This window comes from Carya illinoinensis, chromosome 10, assembly GCF_018687715.1.
Source record: "Carya illinoinensis cultivar Pawnee chromosome 10, C.illinoinensisPawnee_v1, whole genome shotgun sequence".
Lineage (NCBI taxonomy): Eukaryota > Viridiplantae > Streptophyta > Magnoliopsida > Fagales > Juglandaceae > Carya > Carya illinoinensis.
In genome coordinates this window covers 3,315,183-3,342,096 of record NC_056761.1, presented here as the reverse complement: position 1 = coordinate 3,342,096, position 26,914 = coordinate 3,315,183, and the positions used below count along the sequence as shown (strand labels likewise).

Here is a 26,914-nt window from a genome sequence, read left to right as displayed (position 1 = left end):
TCACATTGTCGGCAGGATTTTTCTCCCCAAATTTTGTTATTTTTTCCTTATTTTCTATATAATTTAGGACCAATATTTGTTCGTTATTTATTTTAGGTAATAAAATGGTGATACCGTCAATTAATGGTCATAAGGAAAGTGGGATTTAGAACAAAAAGGGCCCAAAAAAACCCCAAGTTTTTGAGAAAAAGGGTTGTTAAGGCAACAAATTAAGCTTAAATTGAGTCGAAAATATCGACGTAAAAAGATCATCTTAAAGATTGCTGAAATGATGTTTTTTTTAGGTAAAGTCCCCTGATACAATCATTCATGTCACATCTACCTTTGATTTGGGCTTTTTATTTTTCCTTAACACTTTATATAATGAAAGCTGGGGGGAATGATCAAGGATGACTTCAACACCAAAAATTCATATACTATATACTTTTTAAAATAAATAATCCATACCATAGTATCAACTACCTAGCTGCACGTTTTAACACAAAAATAGTGGACATTATAATATGCATTTCCTCTAAAATATGACAATTATTCGGCAATTAAAGAGAGATACTTTCGAATATTGAGAGTCATCATTTATATATTATAAAAAGTGAATATTTATTTTATAATATTTGTTAGAATATAGGTGACTGTTTATTAAGATAAAGATGATTATTGATGACTAATAAAAGGCAAGTATTTTGTAATGTTAATGTGATATTTATTGAATTAATTATTTTAATATAAAAAACAAAAATTAATGTAAAACATAGCTGGTAATAAGATGGATTGGTCCATGAAAGCAGCGGAAAATTTGCCAGAAATTCTGATCTATTGGGTAATAATGGGAGTTTACTATTTCTTAAAAATGGCATATTGATGAGGACAATTAGTCTGGAATGTACAAACAGGTAGAAGAATTACTAATAATTCTAGAAATTGCCAGAGGTTGTTGACAAAATAAGGTCGGGGATTTGGGGTGGGCCTCAGACGCCATCGACGGAGCGAGTAATTAAAGTTACAAGAAGGCAAAGCAGTGTGCACGGTCGAGCGACAAAGAAAATGGGGTTCTCAGCAAAGTTAAAGGCGAAGAGCAGCACCGCCAGCAAGAGTAGTACCAGCACCAGCAGCGACAACTCGGGCACTGGTCTACTTCTAGTCTTCTTCCCCGAGGACAACCATTCCATTAATGGCAAAAACACATCTTCTTCTTCTTCTTCATCATCTTCTTCTTCTTCATCTTCGTCGAAATCCGGAATTAGAAGAAGCAGCAGCTCCAACTTTATCCTCTCTAAAGCCCAATACACCATTTCCATCTGCGCCTTGTTCATCTTCATCACCCTCCTCCTCTTCACTCTCTCCACCTTCGAACCCACCACCATTTCCAGAACCCATCCAACCTCCCCGCGAAGATTCCTATCCCAAAATCCTCGGCCTCCAAATTACGTTAACAACCCCAAATCCAAACCCAAACCCAAAGTCAATACCGCCCACAAGTCTATACTCAGTTCTTCATGGTTCTTCAATACGTTTACGGAAAAGTCATACAATACATCAAAGATTGCTCTCTCGCCAACTGCGCTACAAGGAATGGGAATTCTGTATAGGCGAGGCACCAAAGCCATGAACGATCTTGTTGTTGCTCATATAGTGGAGGATGTGACAGAGGATGACTTCCGGTTATTTGCGAGATCCTTGCATAGGTCTGGCATCACAGCTAGAGCCGACGTAGCTTTCCTATTTGCTTCTTCATCGTTTTCTTCAAGACTTGGTTCCGTTATTCAAGAGGAGAACGACTCGTTCTTGAAGCTCATTCGCCATTACAAAGACTCGAACATTACTACCAGTCCAAAGCGGAAAATGGGTTTTGATGTGACTCATTTCACCAAGACTGGAAACAAAGAGAAGAAGGAATTCGGGGAGCCCATATGGGGTAAGAGAGTCAGGAGCAATTACAGTGACTCAGATGGTGGGGGAGGGAAAGCTCAGTCGGCCCAGTTGAGTTATGGATCAGTGGTGGGGTTTGAAGCGTCTGAGCTAGACCCAGAGAACTCGCTCGCCGGGTTTCTGGACCGCGTTCCGATGAGTTTAAGAAGATGGGCCTGCTATCCAATGCTACTCGGTCGAGTCCGGCGGAACTTCAAGCATGTTATGCTGTTGGACGTGAAGAATTCGATTGTAGTCGGAGACCCACTCGGCAGAGTCCGGAACCGGAGCCCCTTGTCAGTTCATTTATCAACCAAACCAGAGATTTCGTCTGGGAAGCACAGTAAGAGTAACTCGGACAAACCTCACTCCCGTTTTCAAGTCAACTCAGCTGTTATAATGGGTGGAACACGAGGAGTCCGGAGATTATCGAGTGCCATGTTAACCGATATTGTTCGAGCTTCACTGCAACACAAGAAGAAAAACTCGGTCACAGAGTCCACAATCTTGAGTCAACTCGTTGCCAGTGAGTTTCAATCGAAGAATATAAATTTGATGACATCCACCGAATCGACCCCGAATATGAGCTCACTCGCTGGTCTAAACTCAGCTCCTTCCACGTCATCGTCAGATTACCCTGTAATCCAACGTGGTAATGGCAATTACGATTTCAGTTCTGTTATTAGGAAGTTAATATGTTTGTCTGAAGTGGATTCTTCTGTTTATAGGGATTGTTAATTAGAGGACCTTTGAGAGAAAGGGCAAAAAATAGAAACTTTAATAAGAAATTCTATCAAATTTTGTTTTATCATTACTTTTGTTCTTCCTTGTATATAATATTTGGAAATAAAATCTTGTTTTACCATGTCTTGTTTTATTTTGTTTTTATCCAATGCCAATGGTACAAAGGTTGCCTTATTCAAGTGGTCCTTTGGCTCTTGGTGCATCACACTACCACACATCCTCTTTGAACTCAAGTCTTATATTGAGAAGTAATGTTCCACGTGCAAGTTAGCACGGTAGACACTCTCTCTGTGTGATTGATGCGATAGAAACTGGTTTGCACTAGAATCTCACTTGTAAGCTGGCATGTTTACGCACCACGACACTGCAGACACAAAAAATATTTTATTTATTTAATAAGTTTATAATTAAATTATAAATATAATTTATATTTTCAGTATTGTTATTTTTGGTACCAACTTCACTTTGTCTGTCTATTCACGGTGGAAGGAGAAAAAGAAGGGTAAAAAGTAAAAACTGTGCCCTGCAACTCCAAAATGTGGCATGTGCAAAGGGAGAAAACAAGCACCATGAAACGGTGAAAAGCAGTAGCTGGGTTTGAGTGCTTTTGGTTTTTGGTGCTTCTTTCTATAAAAGTGAAAGAGAATTTTTCACAGCCGATTACTAAAGTAACTAATAAAGAAACAGGGAGAGATGAAAAAAGAGTTGTGGAGCGAGGGAACGGGCAAAGGGAAGGAATGGGGGAGGCAGCAAAGGCAAGCAGGCGGAGAAGGGGGAGCAGTGAAACGTATTAATTAAAGCCCATGTGCTAGCTGGAGATCGTCTCCTGCAGCCATAGAGATATTAAACGAACAGCAGGTGTTCAGATGGGTTCTACCAAACGAACCCCAAATTTACTGCATCTGGTGGCATTGAAGTGACAACAAATTACCAAAAACATGCCATTAAATTGAGGTCTTCTCTAATAACTTATTGTTTACTGATCCTGATCGATGAAGAAAACGTGTCCCCCTGTCCTGTCTCTTACTCCCAATGAATGCCTGATACTTGCTTTTTTTCTCAAAGGCTGAGATTACTTTAATTCAATTAATGCCTCCTATTCTAATTAAATTATGTAAGATAATATAATTAATGAAATAATAATAATAAAAGGAATCATAAAATGTTTAAATTAATATGTCCATCAACAGCGTGCTTGATACGAGCAACCAAAGCTTGCGATAGCCAATGAATGATTGATCATTGTTTATATGTCATTCTCATGCAATTCAACTTGGAAGGGAATTGGGAAGGTTACGTACAATGGGACAAGTTCCATAAGTATTTATTTAGCCCCCACATTTTGGCTTGAAAACGATACAAATTTGAGAAATATCTTAACGATAAATAGTTTACATGAAATTAAACTTACAAACTGACGTATTTTCATATGATTTATCAGATTATAAATTTATTTTTATTATAAAGTAAATCTATCGGATTACATAAAATTTTATCAATTTATAAAATTATTTTTATGTAATATTTTTGTAACTATAACAGTACTCTACAAATTTATATAAAAAGTGATCACGATAATTTTAAGGAGAAAAGCATCATATTGTTCAATTTTTTGGCTTTGGATACTTGTTTACCTAGTGCTTGAACCTATCTTCCATGGTAAATGGGGGTATAAAGGTTAAGGAATCCACCGACACCAATAATGGCGACACGTATCACAATACAATTCATAAAAGACAACTAGGAGTGGGATGCTTTTGTACCTCAATTGAGAGATGAGGGGGAGATGGTTGATTATAAAGAAGATAGAGAGTGTTTATGGGCAACATAGAGTAATGGAGAAGCCCCACATTCTTTGTGTGTTCAGCAAGGCTTGACATGTAAAAAGATAGAAATATTCCATCTTAAAGACTTTTTGAGTCGACTTAAGTTAGAACCCATTCCTTTTTGTTTTTCCCCAAAATTTTAGAATCAAGTCAACATAGAAACGTGATGCGTTCTGAAATGAATAGGACTACTTTAGGAGGAGTAGTACAAGCATGGAAAAAATGTGCATAATTATATTTTAGAGTTTCAATTACAATTTATAGGATTAGGAGGAGGAGAGACACAAATATATAATTAGAGAAATGTTTAATGTACAAATAGAGTTATAAAAAATAAATTGATGCGACTTAAGTCCTGTTTAGATTCAGAATTAATCTCAACTCATCTTATTTAATCATTACATTTTTTTCAAGTGCTAACACAAAATATAATAGACAATTCATATTTTTTAAATTTTAAAATAATAATAATATTAAAAAATAATATTTTATTTAATTTTTATTTCAACTCATCTTCTGAACCTCACCTTAAAATGATATGTCATGGTTAATGATATTCTTATTGCTATTTTACAACTTGAAGATAATTATATGAAATTATAATATTCAAATCAAGAAAACTTTAGTATTTTTACAAGGTGATATATACTATCACATTGATTAGCTATAAAATAATTATAAAAGAGTTGTAAATGTATTAATTTTCGTTGTAAAGAAATGACTCCTACAATATTCTACCAGGAAAATAGTTTATACAGTTTTGCAATAAATGTTATATGACCTAAATCATCTGTCTATTTATCTCAACACTCTAAAGCTAAAAAATTTAATAAAAAAACTGTAAAAGATCTTAATTTATTTATTTTTTCTTGCGCTCTTTTATTTTGACTTGTGTGATTTTGAATCTGATAAATGTTACAGCAAAACTTGGAAAAGTCAAATAACGGTAGTCTCTGGTGGGCTACAAAGCCGAAAAAAGGTAGCCAATTTGAGTTAGGATAAGTAAATGCATGAATAATTCCATGTCTGCCTTTCCTTGTTTTCAATCGTCGTTGACTTTTATACATGCACAATACTGTAATTTCCTATATATATGTATATGGTCGCATGCCATATAGGAATGACTACATACATATTAGAGGGTCGGCCGCAAGAGTGTATGCCGAAAGGCGAAAGGGTTTGAAGTTTTTAGGCCCCACTTGCACCGTCTCGCGCGCCTTTCTTGTTACAAAAACTCTATATGCAGTTAATTTTATGTATTTTTTATACATTCCGCTAATGTAAATAGTTAAGCAATTTTTTTTTAATATAAAATAACTGTTTTGACCAATTACATCAGTGGAGTGGGTATAAAATATTTAAAAATAACTATATATAACATAACTCTTCTTACTAATATGAGTATATCTAAAATCTGCATATATTTACTTTTATGAAATATTTTTGTGGTTAACATATTTTTTAAAAGTTAATTCAAAACAATCCAAAACCCTATGTTCCAGCAAAATGATTGGGACCTTTGATTCCCCTATTTGATAATTATTATTTATTTAAAGACTCAACATTATCATGTATTGCATAAAAACCGAAGAGAACAACATTCAGCAGTATCAGTACAAAACTCAAAAATCGCAAGCAATCGACAAATTGCCATTCTTTGGCTTAGAATCTGAATGCAAATGCACTTGGATATACAACCCCCCCCCCCCCCCCCCCCCTTTTAACAAAATAAAAGATGAGACAACAGTCAGATAATCACAAAAAGGAATACATACTAACCAAATAAAAGAATTTGACCTGCCTCAAGCCTCTTAAACTAGAATCTGTGAGACTGACCATTACAAAAGGCAGCAGCACTTTCAAAGGATAAAATAAAAGAATCACTCTCCAGATGCCATCACAAACAATACCGATGCTATCACAGCTGTGTTCATCAAGGGCAAATAGCACAGGGCTAAGACATTGCAAACCAGGTATGTTCTACCAATGAACCACAGATACCCAACTTAGAAGTGAGATCAATATAATTGAATAACAAAGAACCATAAGTAGGTGGAAAACTCTCTCTTTAATGTGCTTGGTCTCTAAAATAAATCAACTTTCTTCTTCTGCATGTCTCGCTTCCACTTTGGCAATTTACAGAATGCTCCTTTGGTCATCCCAAATATAGTTTGGAACTCCTCATCTGACAGATAAGCCTAAAAATTCAGGAAAGAAAGAAGTTAAAACCAATTCTGATTACAAATTAAAATGAATGCATTCATAATAGAGCCAACCTCTCTTCGTTTCAAATCAATTCCAGTCGCTGGATTATCAGATTTTGCCTTCAGTTGATCATAAGTGAATGTTTGACCACTTTCACTACCATTGTCCTCCGGAACTGTCTCTTGCTTTGGCTCAGAATCCTCCCCATTGTTTTGAGATACAGCTGCAGCTTCCACAGCCTCCTTGACTAATGGAACTTCTCGAGGGATCTCTGTTTTAGATAGGGCATTGTCAGTCTTTGCTTCTGCTTTAAGTACTCAAAATGTGCCAATGTTCAAAAGTTTAAGATACAGGTGAACAAACCCGAGGGTAAAATTTACTTGTCAATGGAAAACAGATGCCATGTGGTCATTACAACATCATTTCTCCCAAAAAAATAAAAATATAACAATCTAAAATATCAGGATGGTACTCCATCTTGTTAACCATGCTAGACATTGTTTTTAAAAGATGACATTGCTTCTCACCCCAACACCACCCCTGCAAAGGCCAGTTGCCTCAATTTACCCACTAGGTATAATCTTGCTAAACATGAACCGAGAGGAGCAAAATAGTTAGGAGAATTCAACATGTCTGAAAAATAGCAGCTTTGAAAAACTTCATGCAACAATTCCAACATTTAATTTAATTCTAAACTAATTATTTTATGTAGACAACCAGAATTATAATGTCTATCATACCAGTGGGGTTAGTTTCTGGTGGAGGACTGCTATTGGATGGAGTAGGAGAAGGATCACGTGATTGCTTTTTTTCAGCAGTAAGTACTGATGAAAGAGCAGCAACTGCCGCAGCTCTTTGTGATCCTTGACCTGCGATAGATGACCTGGGAGCAGCAGATTTGGTTCCAGAGGATGAAGTAAATGCAGCGTTTAAGGCAGCTAGAGCTTCAGCCCTTTGCCTATGACCTCCTTGATTTGACCCATTGGATTTTTCCAGAGCCTGAAATATAGCATTGGAAGTTGATTTAGAATATAAATGTCTCAAAGACAGGCAGACATGTTGCCATGATCATCCTCATCGGGTATGAACTTGATACTACTTAACAGATGATAACAGCAATAAAAACAGAAAATGCAGAAGCGAAAAAGATAATGGCAATGCAACGGGGAAAACCATAATTTCACGAAAATCATGACCACAGATGATCATGGAAACCAACAAGACCACATTGTACAAGACCAGTCCAAATCAAACCATTCTCACAAAAAGGGGGAAGGCGATGTCTTTCCAAATAATAAAAGTGTACTGCCACGTCATTTCCTGTGATCTTTGTACAATTGCTTAGCACGAATAACATTCCTCTATTACTAAAGGCCTAAAATTGCTGGTCTCTCCACTAATAGGATTAAGTACCTCCTTACAGAGTCACATATGAGAGATCTTGATTCTGCTCAAATTCCCACACAAAATGGTGGAATAAACCACCTCTGATCCTGTTTCCAAAATCAAATTGAATAGATTTTTTCCTTCAAAGTTTTCAAACAGATTAGGAGAAATTTAATACCTTCCTGAATGTGAATCAGTGAAACAGACATCTCTAATGATGTAAGTCCCTCAAATGAAATGCCAACTGAGCTAAGGCTCAAGGGCACAATATAGCATGCTTGCTTTCAACCTGGATGTATTATGTCAGATATAAGTGACACATGCACAAATCATCTTTCACAGTTCCCAAGAGAAGGGTCATTATTATCGTTACTATGTTGTTGTTCTCCCCCACGCGGGCTTACGAGATATATGGCATGCTAGGAATGAATTTGTTGTAACCCATTACAGAAACGTGGGAGAGACAGTTCAATATTTTTCTCTGCCTTTTTCTTCTTTCTGTCAAACCCATTTCAACTTCGACTGGCAATATTTTATCACTAGTCACTTGTTCTTGCAATGCACGAATTTTTAGTTTTTAGTTCATTTCCATTTCTTAATTGTGTTAATAACATGATCATGGAGTCTTCTTCAATTAGTAATTGAAATAAATTAGATATAGAAGAAAGAATATGAAGTGTTAATATGGAAGGAGACAGAGTATTCTAAACCTCTGAAATCCCAAATCGTATAATATTTATTGGCATCACCTTTCAAATTATTCTAAACTTAAAAGTACCAGATTTATGGTCATTTAACATTGGAAATTGATTACATGGCTCAACAGGAGAAAACTGCTTCGAAAATTATATATGTTATAGATTGTTCTTGTGGAAGTATTCATTCTGCAGGAAGCAACATTACAACATTACACTGCCAATTACATTTCTGCAAGGCATCCATCTCCCATTTTTTACCAGAGTATTAAGATGCACCCCTTTGGAAATGTTTTAGAACTTGCAGAAGTGGGCCTACATGCCTCACCCTATTATATGGCCAGAGGAAACTAACACTATAGTAGTATACAGCGAAAGGGAAAGGATTTAGCAAAACAATAGAGGCATCAGTAGTTTGTTTACCGCATTGGATGATTTCCCGGAAGATGGATTGAATGCAGAAGATAAGGCAGCTAAAGCTGAAGCTCTTTGAGTTGCTCCTCCTTGATTCCCACTTGATTTATCCTGGCCCATAAGTAACAAAAACATGCTACATTGGACTGCACATAAGCACAGTAAGAGCAAGACCAAATTAACTTGTACTGGAATAAAGGGCACATACCTCTACAGCATGGCCAATCCCAAACAACAGCGCCACCTTCTTTTGGAATGAATTTCCTTGAGCCTACATTTCATGGAAAATTTTAGAAGTAATCAACAGATACAAATGTGCAAATAGACTTCTGATAACAGATTGATGACCTTCTCAGCACCGCAAAAACAAGAACAAAAATAAATGAATTTTTTTTTTCATGTAACCATGTACTTCCTGATAACAGGTTTTTAAACACTATTATTTTTATCATTTTCTTTCTTTAATTATTATTATTATTTTTTTGGGGGGGGGGGGGGGGGGGGGGGGTTATTCTGATTATCATTTGTCACGTCACAAGCTCATCATAGTATGAAAATTCATAGTCATAACTAAACATGTAGAGAATGTACTTCCATGATTTTCAAAAGCCAACTTCATACTAAATATGATAAATCATTCTTAGGATTAGTTTCTTAACCATTGAAATCGAACAAATGGTAACCGGTAATAATAGTGTGCAAATACCATATGATAGTTCCACTTATATGCTATTCCTTGAAAAGATATGGTCATATACTGTGATATTTTACAATCTAAATGCTTCTCAAACTACTATTTTCGAGACCCCTGTAAAATAATGCTTCAAAACTGCTTAATGTGACATTATTTTATGCTTTCTCATTCTTCCAAGTTCTTGATTCCTGCATTTTGTACTTGCTGCTAAATATCATTTGCTTGTTATTGAGAGAATCCTAAAAACTTGATTGGATTTGGGGGCAGGGGCATAAAAGAAATTATAAAAGCTAAAACATTTAAAAACTGTGAGCATGTCTCCACTCCATCTCAACCATATGGGCAGATATTTTGTTCTATTCTTAACTTTGCAAGGGTATGTCACAAGAAACACCATTGCCTCGATCGTGGAAAAAGAAAACAATGATTATGAGAAATTTAAAAAGAAGGATAAAATCAATGCAAAAAGAGATCTATTGCTTTAATACATACAATAGCTTTTAAATGATCCCATGAAAAGTATGTTGTGAAGAAGCACGGTTCATTTCCTTCGGTGACTTTGTATAGTGGTATATTTGGAGATAACCCGTCGATGGATGCAGCCATCTCTATGTATTTCTGAAAAAAAAAATATCGCCTCCTGAGAACATAGTGTCATGGAATTATGACAAAAGCCTGAACAGATTCAGTACCTGGCCAATTTCAAAAGCATTTTGCTTTTCTTTGGAGTCTACAGACTGACCAACCCAGACAAATACTTCAGCGTGCGTGTCAAGTATCAAGATATCCTCTGTCAACAGATCGTCCTGAGAGAAGTTGTAAACTTCCTCTACCTGCCCAATAATTTACATTAAAAAAGATGAATATAGAAATCACTGGGAACCTGATCTAAGATATAAAGTTTAAAACTCACCTGAAACTTTCCTGGGTGGATCCATGTGACAACAAAAGTGATCACAACAAGGAGAGTTAGAATGGATAATCATACTATCAACTTTTAAACTTGGATTGTCATGCGTCAAATTATGTGAGAGGAAAACTTAATGCAGCAGCATCAACTGAACTCAGGGAAGAGGAGTGCTACCTTTGGTGAATGAGAATGTGAACAAGTGAGGATCTCTGAGAATCTCCAGAGCAACTTTTTTGCTGGTGTAACTTTGTTTCCCTCCAAGGGGAAACCAGAAGGATGAGCTCTCTGTTCCTTCTTTAGCATGTTTCAGAGCAACTCCAGGCTGAATAAGGCAAATAACTCTTTACTTGATTAATAACAATATAGAAGGAACTCAGCTTAACATTAACAGGTTTATATTGGGTGATGCCTAAGGAAGTTGTGGATCTTCTTGCATGTTGGAGTGGCTTTGAGGCAAGGAAATGTGTAGCTGCCAGACGGGGAATGATTCCTTTGTGTTTAATGTGGTGTCTATGGCTGGAAAGGAATGAGAAATGTTTTGAAGACAAAGAGAGTTCTTTTGAAGATCTTTGGAATTTTTTCCTTTCTACTTTGAGTTTGTTGGCTAAGATCTTTGTAAGGAATGATGATAATGTACTGAATCTGTTTCTGTTTTAGTTTTCTGCTTTCTAGAGTGTAGGAAGTATTTCCTTTGTATACATCCTGTGTACTTGGGTTGTGCCTATTCTTGGTAATAAAATTTCTTATTAATATAAAAAAATAAATAAATAAATAAATAAAAACATTCACAGAAATACATTAAGCGTGAATTGTATAAATTCCAAGTGCACTTCCACCAGCTTCCTTGTTTGGCACCAACATATGATAAACTGGTGAAAATACGTAGACATCGAACATGTTCAATAGAATAAACAAAAACTTGTGATATATTTTAGAGTCAAATATAGCACCCTACTCAGTTGAAAACAACTTGGATCCATAAGTTTAGAATAGGGAACCATGCATGCTCATTATATCCTGAATTTCTCACGACTCAAACTTGAAAAAGCGGGCACAGGGGGGAGGGAACCCAAGCCAGCCAATGCTCTTTTTTGGGGAACCTCTCAAATGCTCTTTTTTTTTTTTTTTAATGTGAAAATGTAAAGAAATTAGCCTCATTAATTTTTCAAGGGGGAAAGGAAAGTTAAAGTCCACCATAAAAGCATGAAACATGGGAAGACTTAAAAGAACAGTCTTGCCATCAAAATTTAATAATTTCTTTCTTTTATAAGAAAAAGTCAAAAAAGAAAAAAGACCAGCTAGTTATACATCAAACTTTTTTTGGGGGGCTTTACTGAGATATGTTCAACTTACTAGCGGTTAAGCCCATTTGGTCATGCTTTTCAATGATGTTTCAAAGCCACAAGATGCAGGAGCAAAGCTAAAAAGAGAACAATTCCAAGTATACCTTCAAAAACTCTGCAACTTTTGCAGCTAGCTGCTGCTGCTCAAAAGTACATTGATTTCCATGCCAGGTGAAAATTGAAGAGCCTGATTGCAAGATAAAACACTCTGTAGAGTTCAATGACGTTGCAACCTAAACAAGAACAAACAAATGTATGATTTTTCCTGTTATAATAACAGCAAAATGGTTCAACTATTATAAATGTATAACAAATTAATGTCTAAGAATAGTTTGGATTTCCAAAAAGAACAGGGAAATAGGTGATTATAAACAAGCAGTAATCATTTCTTGCTAGCCTAGTAATGTCATTATATCTAGCACACTTACCACTTATTCGCAGGTGTCTACCTGGCACTTTCCACCTAATACCTGGTAGTTTTTGGTTGGACTTTAGGTTTGGGTGTTGAGAATTCTCAACACTCTCCACTACTATTCATTACTTTATTATTATTTTTCACCTACTTTTTACTACTATTCATTACTTTTTACTACTATTCAATATTTTATTATTACTTTTTCACTACTATTCACAACATACCTCAACTCTTCTCAACAATCATGCACACAGAGAGAGAGAGAGAGAGGGAGAGAGATGGAAATTCAAGATTTATAACATTGTGTAAATAAAATAAACAATTTACATATTAATAGGGCAATCGATGGTCTGAATAATCAAAACAGACCATATAAAAAGAACCCAGGCAGACTTACGGTTCCCAAATCACTAACAGGCAACATCAAGGAAGCCAGCATATGCAAGCTTTATCCAAAGATAGAATATATTTTTCTTAAAAAATAAAAAACAAAAACCAGGTTGAAGTATAATGAAAAAGAAATCCAATGAACACATACTGCATCAACTTGCACTGTCTTATTGTTATGAACGGAAGTTCCAGATATCCGAATGAGTGCAACAGAATCCGTCATGTAAGTTTCATCCACCAAACCTTTGTCAGCAATACATTTTTTGTAACCAGAGCTCAAACCTCCCTAAAGATTAAACAATCATTTACACTGTTAGCTATAAACCCCCTTATTGAGAGAAACATCTTATCCTAGAGACTATAACTGACTCCTGATATGCAAGGAACTTTCGCAGAAGCTTAAAGCAGGATACCTTAAGGACCACCATAGGTTGAAAAAGTGCAACAAATTGCGGCGGCTCTTTATCTTGAAATATGCGACCCTGCGAGAAGCACTCATTATATGCAAGTCTTGGGTCAATTCCCCATCTTGAATAAAAAAAATATGCTACCTGAACAGGTCTCCCCTTTAATGAGTTGAACATAGTGTTAGCCAAACGAGTAGCCATCTTTTGGTCCTCCTGATGTGAATTGGATGCAAGAAAATCAAAGGTTTAAAATTAGCACCCTTTTGTTTGAGCAAGCATTAGTAACATGCAATATATGCAAGTTACAATTTGAATAAATGATGATTTCAAGAGAAGGGAGAGCAGAAAATGGTACCATACCACTGAAACATCGGGATTCAATTTTTATTTTTTATTTTTTGGATTTAAGTAATAAAAACATATCAGATAAGGGGAAAAATATACCAGATATAGGAATTATATCCTCTCTAGCTTCTGTAGTCTGAAATTCTAAAGGGCAATCATATTCAAGAGAGAACCTATTGCATGTTACCCTACATGCATCCAATCATACAAAGAAGGTATATAAATGGCTTAAAGAGAGTTACAATTTAGTTCTATACCAGTAAAAGTATTGTTAGTCCCCTCCCTCCATACCATCCACGTAGTAGCATGGGCAAGTGTCCCTCAAATCAAACCCTTTTCTTGATCACCAAATCAGGGAGCACACATGTAACACGCAGTTGGGTTGCTTATGCAGTGGATCTCTCTCTCTAGATATATCTAGATAGAGAGCGAAAGATGCGACCTTATGTTAAGGTCGCACCCCAACTTACCTTTATGCTATTACTACTGTGAACAGTCCAAATGTTCTACCCATTGGCTGGCAAAAGTAGTAAGGGGGGTTACGAGACAACTAGGGCAGGCCAGCTGAGAACATGGAGTTTGAGAGGCACTCCTCCCCTGGATAGGAACAAAGTGCATATTTGCTGGCTGAGTGCTCTGATCTTTTCCATTTATCCTGGCCAGAACTTGTGTGCAGCACTTGTACAAAGGTCTGAAAATCTTTTTCTTATTTGAATCTTAAGCATAGGACCCTAACCTATTCTTTTTTTTTTTTAATAAGTAAAAATATTATATATATATATATATATCAATAGGAGTAACCAAATACAGTGGACGTATACAAGAAAACACCTAGCCCATACTAGAGTGCCCCAAATCACCCAAAAGCCCGTGAAAACTACCCTAAATGCACCAAATTCGAATTGAAATGGAACGCACCTCCCCAACCCCAGCCCCTTGTTTTCCGTACAACTAATTCAAATCCCTCTACAAGACCGTCTTCATAATGCCCTCCCTTTATTCTTCCCTCAACTTGAACTACCTCTCTTAGTATCGTAGTTAATTGCCCATGAAAGACGCTTTAACTCCCTGCTTTTCTTGAAACTTGATTTAGTTTCAAGCACGTGGCTCACCTCAATCATAATGAATAGAGTTTAATTTGGTCTTCATATGCACCATTTGAAATCCCCACGATTTGCTTAAACTCATTAACTTTATTAAGAACCCAATCCGATGGTGAACCCACTATATCATTTAACAGAGGAAGAGAAACTAGGGGAGCATCATTATCCCCAGACACAGTACCCAACTATATTCCCAACTCTAAGCCTTCCTCCACACTAGGTACCAACGACAAATCCTGAGTCTCCTCGACAGCTAAAAGGTTGTTGTCCATTGTTTATGTTACCATAAAAGGTTCCTCCCCTCCATTGATGATGGCAGTGCTGAAATTTGCTTCACCCCCCGACGATCCTTGTAGTTCCACTTTGTCAGACCCTACTGCTCCCTCAAGAATAGAACAGATAGAGGATGCACTACCTTTTGTTACCCCATTTTTGTCTTCTAAAAGAGGCTCGTCTGATTCTTCGAAAGTACTCAGAACCCTGGAGGGACCCACGTCTTCAACTGAAAGTGAACCCTGGACAACAATACCAGCCCCATCTTGAGGGCCTACTACCCCTCAAGAGGCTTAGGGTGGGTTTGGGTATTGAGAAGTGTTGAGGAGAGTTGTGAATAGTAGTAAAAAGTAGATAAAAAGTAATAATAAAGTAATGAATAATAATAAAAAGTAGGTAAAAAGTAATAAATAGTAATAAAAGTAGGTGAAAAATAATAATAAAATAATAAATAGTAGTGAGAAGTATTGAGGAGAGTTGAGGTACTCAGTACCCAAACGCAGCCTAGTCGACAAGTTGCCAATGTCCTGAGTGATATTGGCGTGGACGATGCCAACGTCCGGACCTATTTGTGACAACGAAGAAACACCCTTTGCTGGCACACTTGAGACCTTCATCTTTGACCCCTCTGAAACCCACAACTAGCTCCAACCCCTTATCCACTTTAATCATCAAATCTCTCACATACTTCATAACTCCCATCAATTGAGCTTTGACATCCCACAAGACCCTTTCTACATCTCCCAATGTCATCTGACCTGCTTTGTCACCTACAAGAGCCTTACCCTTTTCTTCAGCCGTGAAACTAATCTCAGCTGAACTACCCACGAATGACCTCAACACCTCAGCGTACGAGGCACCTTTCACTGGGGAAGGCCTAACCTATTCTTGAACTCTCTGCCAAGCTCAACCCTACCCACATTTGCTTTTGAAGGGGGCTAAAGAAAAATCGCCACCTCCTGTGAGCGGTCTTTCATCAGAATTTTACTGCAAATCCCCCTCCCATTTGTTTTAGCAACTTATCCTTAAAAGGTCTCCCCACCAATTTCCAACATTCTAATGCTTACTTGACAATCTGAGCCTCGCTCAACACACCCAACATAGAGATAAAGCTATAGACCAGATAATATAGAGGATGCTGGTCTACTATCTTACCACAATTTTTTAACACAACCTGTCCACAATGATTTTACGCCTTCTTCTAAGGTTACCCACCATCAAAATCTTGCCCGAGCCGGCTACCCTGGAAAACAGCAACTTTTGGTGGTTCCTTTGCACACTAAAGGCTCTTCCATTGGAACCTTGCAGCTGTAGACCCAATACATGCCTCATAGAAAGTCCAAACAAATCTTCCTCTCTTAGAGATCTTCCAATACACCCTACCACACCTTCACCTCATACAAGATTAGTGTATAGTAAATAAAAAAGTCTATGAATTAGACTCTAGTTGTACATCTTGCAAAGGGCTAATAAATCTGATTTGCCAACAAAATGCTCCTCCTGAAATTCCCAAATGAGAGGCAACCGAAAATTCCTAACCCACAACTACTAAAAATAGATCTGAAAAACTATATTTTAACACGACATCAGCAGACCATCATGGTTCAACTTTGTAATAATTCATATGAAGCTAGAGTCAAAAAGCATACAAAATTTACAAACAGACCAAACTACATGCAGATTTTCAGCATTCACCAGTAATTGAGAAAATCTGACGTTGCATAAATAGATCTTAGACCTTTCTGAATAATTATCAAAACTATAAAATAACAACAGTTAACTAAAATAAGAATAAATAAAACAGAGAGATGCAATTATTCACAAAATATATTAAATTTAAAGGAAATGCCTGAAATTAATTGTCACAAGATATGTGATATCCTTAAGCACATAAGAGGAAGAAGTTAAGATGCTTTCCCAATAACATGGATCACTAACCACCACAAAAAAATGAGAGTTTTTCACGTGGCAGGTAATGGTGAAAATCAAAGCAATTGGATTGGTGAAGCAAGGATGTAAGGTTGAAAAACAAAAATACATGCCCTTGATAGTGGATTTAGGCTTCCCCCACCCACTCCCCCCCCCCCCCCCCCCCCCCCCAAAACCCACCAAAAAAAAAAAACCATTCAGATAACATTTTCTGAGTTGAGACCTAATTTATGATTACCCTTGTTGAAATGATTATGATTAATTGAGTTCACTGAAGTGGAGAATGTGTAATTTAAATTAAATTTTAAGATTTTATAATGAAAAAATCTTTTGTAGAAGTAAAATGCTGAAACAGTGAAATCCTGGAAATTGATAAGAAAACGATTAGCTTTGTTTCTCAGTCCAATATAATGGTACATGCATTGATCTGTGGCTTAAATGGCACCTTATGCCTTGGAAGCATATGATAGAGGGTAAAGTCTTGAGGTTTAAGACTCGCTGGGTCTCTGTAAACCAGCAATAGAAAAAGTACATAGTGAATTACTAATTGCAAGGAGTTGAAGATATATATCTCCGCTTCAGATATTACAAGAATTGCATCCAACTGTATGAAGCCATTCATTTAGAAATTACAAAGCCAAACTAGAAACAATGTACTTTACCTCAATGCTATTCTTTCCAAACCAAGAGCACAAAAAGTAATCTTCTTTCCTATCACCAGAGTGGTACGTAGACAGAACAATGTAGCAATCTCCACTATAAAATTTACCAATATCCTCTGCAGGCAATGGTGTCTTGGCACTGCCATTGATGCGCCATACCTGGGGAAAAACAACAGTCAATATTCTAAGAGATGCTCAATTTGAGCCAGCCTAATTAGTCATTTCCAAAAGAAATGATGAAAAGTATCAACTAGACCTCCATCTTTCCACCTCCCTCAAGCAAAGGTGGGACTTCCTCGTTTACAGGAGTACTTTTTGTCATGCCCTTGACACCAACTCCTTGTTGCTTCAACATAGCTAGTATTGCACAGAATGCAATATTTAATAAGGTTAACTACAAACCATTCCTGTTTAATTTACACACAAGGAAATGGCCACTACCTGCTACTTTGCCTCTTCCTTCTTCATTGGCAGGAGCCGCAGAGCCTGAGGGCCAAGAGTCAAAGTTGGATTTAAATGAACGTGTCTCATAACCTTGAATAAGCCGGGTAATACGTGTAGATTTTGGCCTATTTTGACTAGAGACAAATTCCTGGAGATAAAATTTGAAGGTAAGAATCCCATTTTCAATAAGACATGAAGACTGGATGCAACGCCACTACCTCAGCCACTTGGATGGCTGCCTTTCTCTCCTCCACTTGTGTTACCCGGCCAATCCAAACAAATACCTCCGCACCACAGTCCACTAGATAGCATTTGTTGTTTTCCAACAGGGATTTGGAAAGTTCACCCTCTACTATCTTCACCTGTCCATCAGTAATGCTGTTTGAAACCAACAAAACCAAGTAAACATTATGAGCCAGTGCCACACCAATTAATACATGCTAGCTTTCATCCAGAACAAGAAATTCGATGATGGAGACAAGCATGTACCTCTAAAAACCATACTCCCCCCATCCTAGTTTGAGAGTCTTGATATGAAATGACATTATGATTAATTAAAAATAAATGTATTCCTTTCTTACCAAAGAACCAAAGGCGACAACTTCTTTTTACAAGTGTCTTGATTGTTTTTATTTATTTATTTTGTGAGGGGGCATATGGTAAGATGTGGGTTAAATGCTTAGGTTTTCTGAAAATGGTCACTCATTTAGGGACATCCCAGAAGGAAAAGCGGATAAATGCAGTATGAGAGTCTGATAGAGGGAGTAACAAAATTATAAATAAAAGACAAACGGCAAACTGAAATACAAGAAGTTGATATAAAACACTATCAGCCTCTTGGTTTGACGGTTGACCTTAAGAATAACGACAATATTGATTTGTTTTATAGGTCAATATAAGTAGTTTCATTTACTCCAATCGCTGCAAGTCACAAGTGCAAACATAATTATATCTACAAGTTGCCTGCACAATAGTTTAAAATCAAAAGGTGATCTTTCCTACTTTTTAAAATGTTTAACTGAATATTCTTCTAAGATCCATTATAAGTGAAAACACAGTGAGATACTCCTTGGAAAACCTTGTAGATTCCAAAAATAGCATGAGGGGGGAAACACACATACAGCCTCTCCACAGAATCTGCAAGACAATAAGCATGCCACACTATTCCACCCCCCCCCCCCCCCCCCCCCCTCCCTCTCCTTTTTCTTTTTTTAAGAAAGAAATTAAAGTATAAGCCATCTACACTTCTAGACATATTGAACTTTTAGACAACAGGGAACAAAAATAAATCAGCATCCGCCCATCTGTGCCACATCTATTGACCATATTAGCAACATAAAACTACCTTTATACAGCATTCTGTTAATTTGAACTCCAACTTGCTTTTTATATAGGCTGAAAATGATTGTAAGTCAAAGAGCCATCAGAAGATGCTATTTAATGGTCAGGATTACACATCTCCATGCATTTAATAGGACACACGTGCACAAAGAGATGCAGACCAAAGCCACTGACCAGAAACTCATAGTCTCTTGCACTTGGAATGCCACTTCTCTACTCACAAGAAAAGGGGGGACAATTCCTACCTGAGATCATTTTGTCGCGTTGTTCAATTAAATTATGGAACAAAGCAGATGCTGTATAAATGCAAAATTGCAGTTTCCACATGTCTGCTCCCCAAAAGGCCAAAAATATATAAAATAAAACGAGTTTCAGGTTTCAACATACACATAAGCACCATGATATCAAAAAAGTCTGATTCCTGAACCATAGGGCACCTGATGAAGCTAAAAACTTTAGACACATTATTATGTGCTGCCCTTTTCAGATGCTGCTTACCACTAATAAAACAATGATTTTCAATCAAAAGTGAAAACAAAAGAGGAAAATAATGAAGGAAACTTAACTGAAGAAAGCCTTGCTTTGACACACAAATAGAATAATGGAAGAGGGGAGTACCTATAAAATTTAGCAGGAGTGGCCTCAGGAATAACCTCATCTTCACTAATGACCTTCTTGCCAATTGGAGCAAAACCACCAAAGAGGACCCAGAACTCACCTGAGTCTGACTCAGTATCCAACTTCCCATCATCTGGCATGGTAGACACCATGAAGCAAAATTAGGTTATCAAAATGAGAACATTGAATACGAATAGACATGAGCAAAAAGAAAGCAGTGGCAGGATAATGTAGGTGTTTTTTTTTTTTTTTTTTTTTTTTTTTGCTGTGAGTGGTAGACAGACATAAAGCATCATAGCAACAATAGATACATGTGCCCTTACCAATAATTGCAACATCACACACCCCCTCGTGATACTTTTCCTTCAAAAACTGAATTACTTCCAAGGCCTTGGCCCTTTCCTGGATATTGGAATTTGCACCATTGAATTGATAAATTTTACTCTGAGTGTCCAGGATAAATACATCATCATGGTTCAGTGATGACCGGGCAAAAGGAACCTACATAAGCAAAATAGAGAATGATAATTCCTTGATTTATCCAAATCCACATCTAAAGAAATTACATTCAATTCATGAAGTTAGTTTTCCCTGCCTGTTTCATTCTGACAATTCGTTTTCCTTTACAGATATACAACCGTGGTTCAAATTCTTCTTCCTCGGGCTTTTTAAATCCTGATGCAACACCACCCTCCAATGGTATAATACAAGGTTTAAAGTAAGACAAGAATTTGTCAGATTCATGTCCTTGCAATTCCCTGTGCTGCACCGCACGTCCTCCAAGAACTGCATCAAGTTCAACAGTTTTTATAGCCGCTGTTCCAGCTTCATCCTGTAAGAAGTTATGGTTTAGTGAGACCACATTTTTAGCTCAACTCTTAGCTTCATATGTACACAAAATGTCAAAGGTAGGTTTAAGCTCCAAACAACAATATTTTTAACCACACCTGACTTGAATCTTTCCCAATCCAGAAGTGTATGTCAAAGAGATAGGCACCTCCTTTGCCTTGTGTTGTCTGCAGAAATGTATGACAGGTAAGTACATGAAAAAATATATCTTTTTTTATAAGTAAGTACATGAAAAAATATAACAGGCAAAGATTTTATAAATTCCAGAACAATATAATGAATATGATGCCCTTCTGCCATACTTATTTCTATTGAAACCCTTTTGTTCGAATGAAGAAACAAAAGAAGCAGGGTCACAATCGTGTAATATTAATTGACTTCTAATTGGTGCATACATCCAACCAAACTTTATATAGTTGTTATAAACACCAAGATGAAACCCACTTTGTCCTTATGTCCAATCCCAGCAACTTGGGAGAATAACAGAATAAGTCAAGAATAATGGTTTAGCACAAACAGTTCAACATGTACTCCTTTGAAAAGGAAATCATAAAACACATTTTACACATAAATTGAAGTTAAGTTTCAGTATTCCTGTGAGGTCTAAACACAAATACCAAAAATATAAGATATAAAACTACAGAGAGAGTGAGAGAGAGAGAGAGAGAGAGAGAGAGAGAGAGAGAGAGAGAGAGAGGATCAATGAATGCAGTTTGCACCTGCAAGACAATGTAGCAATCCCCCATGTAGAATTTTCCGCATTCAGACTTTGGCAATGGAACGGGCTGAAAGTTCTCGATTCGCCAAATTTCAGTCCCTCTATAAGATGTTAAGTTTAACATCGAAAAGCGGAAAGGCAGCAGGTTTGAAATAGAAACAAAATACCCAGGGAAAGTCAGACATGCACACAGCTGGAGGTGAAATCAATCTATACTGAGTTTCTGTTCAGTGGAAGTAAAATCATTATACATTTAAAAACAAATGAATCTATAGTAAATAAACCAACTAATTTATGAACAAAACATTTCCACAAGTTGATGTCTTATGTCACTCCTCATAGTAAGGATACACTCTCTGACCCGCTCCCTGAAATGCAGGATCCAATTTTGCAGAGCTAGACATTGCCAGAAAGCCTTTTTTGTCAATGATTCAGAAAAAGCCAAATTCCTATTTTCTGGTCTCTAAAATCTCCACGAGTCAACTGCACAATAGAACAAATGGGAAGATTACAAAGACGTCAAGAATAGACACTAACAAATCAGGAGTCTAATATTTCTGCTTTAGGATAGCTAACAACATAATCTATACTGTTATGAGCTGCTTTAGACAATCCCAATTCATTAGATAAGCAGAGTTCACAAACAAAAAAAACCTGTACCATGGCACAAAAAGTAAGGAAAAAAAAAAAAACAAGAAAAGGAGAATCAGACGACCTAAATATAACAAGGGAAGAATGTCATATTAATTTACTTGTTGACACCATAAATGCAAAGAGTACAACAAAGTGACAGCGTGGGAGAAAAGAAAGTCAACTTTGGCAATTGCATAGATAAGAAAGGTCCACAAATAAAGGAAGTTCCCAAACAAAAAAGACGCAAGTTTTCAATCAGTCATAACTCATTGTCAATAGTTGGAGAAGTCATCATAGAGATCCTTAACATATATCTTCTCTCTATAAGGATCACTATTCTTGGAAGTGGGTATCCTCTCATAGTGGTTTATGTGTTTGAATTGCCAGCATCAATCATATCTGGGTTGTCCGCCAACATGCTACCCCATTTCTTTTTTCCAATTGTCAAAATAAAAAGTAATAATGTATCCAGGAAGTTTTCGAAGCGGGGTCAAAATCTAAATATATTGAGTGGTGGATAAGAGTCCAAAACTTTTGGGGATGGCATTTATGTAAAAATCCATCATGAGCATATTTAAAAGATACAACAAAAAAATAAGTATATTGGGATTTTAAAAACCTAGGGGAGACCATAACATCCCTGCCCCTCGCCCTCTTGCCAACTTTGTCGTTGATCACGAGACATGTTGGAAATGGAGTGTCTCATCATCAGCAGAATCTGACTTATACACGATCTCAGCTTCTATCTCATTGCTTCCCATAGAGCAGAAACTGATTCCTAAGCAATCTTTCAATGTATTGCAATATACTTGGCTTTCCTACCCTACAGACTTGATATTACTCTCCAGAATTCAGCAGCCACTCAGATTTTTCGTGGCTTTCCATCCACAGTGATACATCATATGGGAAATAATAATTCCACCTCTTGATACCCTAAACACGTCCAAAAAAGTGTTCTTTTTATCCTTTCTTTCTTCATGTTAGCATGCAAACTTTTGAGAGTGGACATGACACAGAAATTCCACGAAAGTACATTGGACGTGTTCTATAACCCCCATAGCTTCCAAGCTCTACTACTATATCACCTTTCCCCCCCTTTGAATGTTACTTACTGCTATGTTAATTTACCTGTTTCTCTACCAATTGGAGCCACTTACAAATAATGAAAATGCTTCTGGTAAATATAAGAGTAACCATGTAGATGTTCTATTCACATCTTGATTATTTATGACCCAAGTCCAATATAATATAGTTACTTACAAAGAGTGAGACTTAGCTGATCCAGGTTCAATATTTGGAAGGCATAAAAATTCCATAATATGAATCTTCCACAGAGTCAATCTCATCATTCGAATTTCAAGTTGCACATAATGTCACAACCAACTAATGAACTAATCCCATTAAATATACTTGTCAGTCATCTACAATAACTTTTTCTGTGTGTGCACGCTCACGCGCGTGTTTTGCCACCCTATATCCTGCATGCAAAACTTACCAAACCACTAAATTGAAGAAGACAAGCACTGGAAAATCAAATGAGCGTTCTTATTCAGTAGCCAACATGATGACCGTTCTGAACTTGCATGTCCTTGGTAACTCCATATAGTCTGTAACCAATCTATTATTCAAACTTAAAATCCATATCTCTCATCAGGTAGACAAGTTCATGAAATGTAGTTGCCTACTGTCCCATGTTAACACTTCAAACAAAATGCAACAGAACCAAGTTTATAGTCCCCCCTGTAATATCTGGAAACACCTAGGAGAATAATCCTATATCCATTCTTGCCCAAAATCATATCATCCCTGACACAACCACATTAACATTATTGTTGGAAAGCAATCCGTGTCTTCAAATCCCGTTCAATACTCCTATAACTCAACTCTACTGGAATCTCCAAAATAAACTTGAGTCTCCTTCAGTAACCATCGTAAGTAATGACTATATACGGCTGAATCAAAATTGTAATGTGCAATCATATTTTCTTCGCAACTGCGTGATTCAAGAACGACTTGGAACCCATAGATCACAATACATCTCGCATAGAAAAGTTTGGAAATCAACAATAATAAATCACTTGATTTACTAACAGGCACTACCAATATTTTGATCTCTTTGTTTGCCGAACTCAATTCCATATTCAATCATCCCTTTCGGCTTTCACAAGTAAAAAAGCTAACAGAAAAAACAACAGGCTTAGATACATGATCAGCAACTAAATCATGACCATGACAACAATCCAAGAACCCAGATACCCATCACATCAAAGCTCAAGTTGAATACAAAGAGGAAAAAACTGAAAACCGTCAAAACCCATTAAAATAAGCAGAATATCACATAGACCCAGATAAAGAAACACAATCTAAACCACGAAAACGATCCAACAATTGGACCGAATTACGACTCTAGAGAGAGAGATCTAATGTTAGAATTGAAAAGACTGATCGGCAGCATATGAGGTTTAAGGGAGTGATGGTCAGAGGGAATTTACGTACCTGAGATCGGTGTCTCGTTGATAGTAATGAGGGGGGTGAGAAAGATGAGAAGTGGGTGTTATGGGAGGGACGAGCTGGCAATAAAGAGAAGGATAGGAAGATACTTGGAAAGAAAAAAGTGAATTATTGCTCTGTAGGTGAGTTTCTCTCTCTAACTTTTTAGCCTTTTGAGATTTGTAATACAGAGAGAGGGAGAAAAGAGAAGGGTATGAATGAATGAATTATGAGGATGAAGATGATGGAGAAAAGAAAGTGGAGTTTCTGAAAGGGAATGGCCACACAAGGCCGTTATTTTAAGGCAAGGATCCGGTGACCGTGGCACCGGCCATGTTAGCTCCTTTGCTTATATGGATTTTTCTCCAAAAAAAAACAAAAAAAAAAAACGATATTCGTCTCCAAAACTTGTGTGCCAAGAAAGCAGGATCTTCATTACATTATTTTCGTTTGTCTATAATAAAATATATTATTTTCGTTTATAGATAATATAAAATTGTATAAATCAAGCACATAATTTTTTTTTTAATTCATACTAAATTAAAAAAACTAGAAAGACAACATATTTTTTTCTTATAAATAAAATTAGATATAATTATGTGTTGTGTAAACATTACGCATTCTTTTTAAAAGAGAATAACATTGAAAGTTCAGAATTAAAAAATTTAATTTTTCATACAAATATTATATTTAATCATTTTTTTAAAAAAATATGCGACATTTGCATATTCAATTACTATCTCATTTTTCGTTTCTATTTTTATACATTTTTTTTCCCAAAAGAAAAGTTGCCAAACAAAGGGAACAATTTAGGTGTTATCGATATAGAAAATGATAGAGTTATCGAGAGTTGGATCCCGATGTGGGTCTTGACACATTTTTTTTTATTTAATAATTAAGGATGTGTTTTTTAACAATATTGTAAATTTTTTTTAAATGTTTAAAGACTTAAAAAAATCTATAAAAGAATAAAGAAAAATAAAAAGAGAGAGAGAGGACTTGACCTTCTTAGGACCCATCCTCGAGCTACACCCTCGACACGTGTAGCACTACTTTATCGATATATATGATCTCAAATTAAAAATTAAAAAAAAAAAGATGAAAAAAAAAACTACATATCTTCCTTTTTTTGCTTAAGAAAAAGAACATCTACAAAAAAAAGTTACAAACACCCCAATTCTTAAAAATATAAGAAATAAAAATACCTAATCCATTTTACAAAACTATTATTACAAATATTAATAAATAAACTATATCCAAACTATGATGGAGAGGTATCTTGCGCTCGAGATCTTCTAAAGTTATTGACCAAATTGGAAGATTGAGAAACTTTAGAGACAAAATTGTACTTAATGAATAATATAAAATCTATTTTATGTATCTATCTCTCTTTTATTATAGATTCTAGAGTTCTTAACCAAACTCTCGGAGATTTTAATATCCATGCCCCGACCTAAACCATGTTAGGGTATCTTGCCGCCATCGGTGCCACAGTAGATGGAGTTTTTCCTTCCTTAAGCACAGTCATCCCAACCATGCACCCCAACTATCACTCATATTTATTTATTTTTTATTTTACTTGGTGATTAAAGAAATATTTTTTAATTATGTTGTAATTTTTTGAAAAAATATATATTTAAAAATGTTAAAAAAATACATGTAAAAAAAAAAAAAAAACCGTTATAGCTAATGGGGCTTGCAGAAGCGATAGATGCAGCACGGTCCAATTATTTATAATTAAACTATATCAAAGACACTTTTTGGCCCACAATACGTTTAGAAATTTAGAAAATAATGCATATTGCATAATAATCATGCGCTATATTACACACACGGGCATATTAAAGTAACTTTCAATGGAGGGGACAAACTCTGATGACAATCCATGCTCCTATGCATTATCACTGTATGCACAAACTATTATTTATTCATTATCGGATATATATGGTCTTTTATGTAATCCTCTTAAGGGGGTAATAAAGTGTTACAAATATAAAGATAATATATAAAAATAAATTTACAAACTGACGTTATTTTGTATAATTTATTATATATACTTTATGATAAAAGTAAATTTATAATCTAATATATTACATAAAATTATGTCATTTTATAAATTTATTTTTATATAATCCGTTTGTAACTAAAGTATTTATTATAACTCTATGTCTA

At 36.1% G+C, this 26,914-nt stretch overlaps 2 protein-coding genes across 2 annotated transcripts; one reads left to right on the top strand and one right to left on the bottom strand.

Annotated features, from left to right (window-relative positions):
* Positions 1-821: 821 nt before the first annotated feature.
* On the top strand, positions 822-2,773 carry LOC122280085. Its single transcript, XM_043091042.1, has one exon. It carries the CDS (start codon positions 1,045-1,047, stop codon positions 2,644-2,646), a length of 1,602 nt encoding a protein of 533 aa, XP_042946976.1. The 5' UTR covers positions 822-1,044; the 3' UTR covers positions 2,647-2,773.
* A 3,254-nt stretch (positions 2,774-6,027) lies between these two features.
* Positions 6,028-25,075, bottom strand: LOC122279027 (villin-3-like). The gene is made up of 24 exons (XM_043089288.1): positions 24,749-25,075; positions 21,971-22,102; positions 21,621-21,720; positions 21,000-21,068; positions 20,648-20,884; positions 20,376-20,553; positions 20,053-20,185; positions 18,312-18,471; positions 18,091-18,241; positions 17,906-18,006; positions 17,650-17,808; positions 13,482-13,550; positions 13,344-13,412; positions 13,079-13,216; positions 12,230-12,358; positions 10,957-11,104; positions 10,786-10,796; positions 10,565-10,705; positions 10,365-10,490; positions 9,387-9,449; positions 9,188-9,289; positions 7,424-7,682; positions 6,755-6,954; positions 6,028-6,676 (listed from the first exon to the last, which is right to left on the bottom strand). The coding sequence occupies exons 2-24, from the start codon at positions 22,021-22,023 to the stop codon at positions 6,563-6,565; spliced, it is 2,910 nt and encodes a 969-aa protein (XP_042945222.1). The 5' UTR covers positions 22,024-22,102; positions 24,749-25,075; the 3' UTR covers positions 6,028-6,562.
* Positions 25,076-26,914: the final 1,839 nt, after the last annotated feature.

What these genes read in the sequence shown, in the direction of transcription:
- LOC122280085 (XM_043091042.1), top strand. Translation starts at nt 1,045, where the DNA reads ATGGGGTTCTCAGCAAAGTTAAAGGCGAAGAGCAGCACCGCCAGCAAG.
- LOC122279027 (XM_043089288.1), bottom strand. Translation starts at nt 22,023, where the DNA reads ATGTCTAGCTCTGCAAAATTGGATCCTGCATTTCAGGGAGCGGGTCAG. An exon ending in TAAAGGGGAGACCTGTTCAG is followed by an intron (nt 13,413 to 13,481) that starts GTAGCATATTTT and finishes TGCTTCTCGCAG; the next exon opens with GGTCGCATATTTCAAGATAA. An exon ending in CCGGGAAATCATCCAATGCG is followed by an intron (nt 7,683 to 9,187) that starts GTAAACAAACTA and finishes GCTATATTTCAG; the next exon opens with GCTCTGGAAAAATCCAATGG.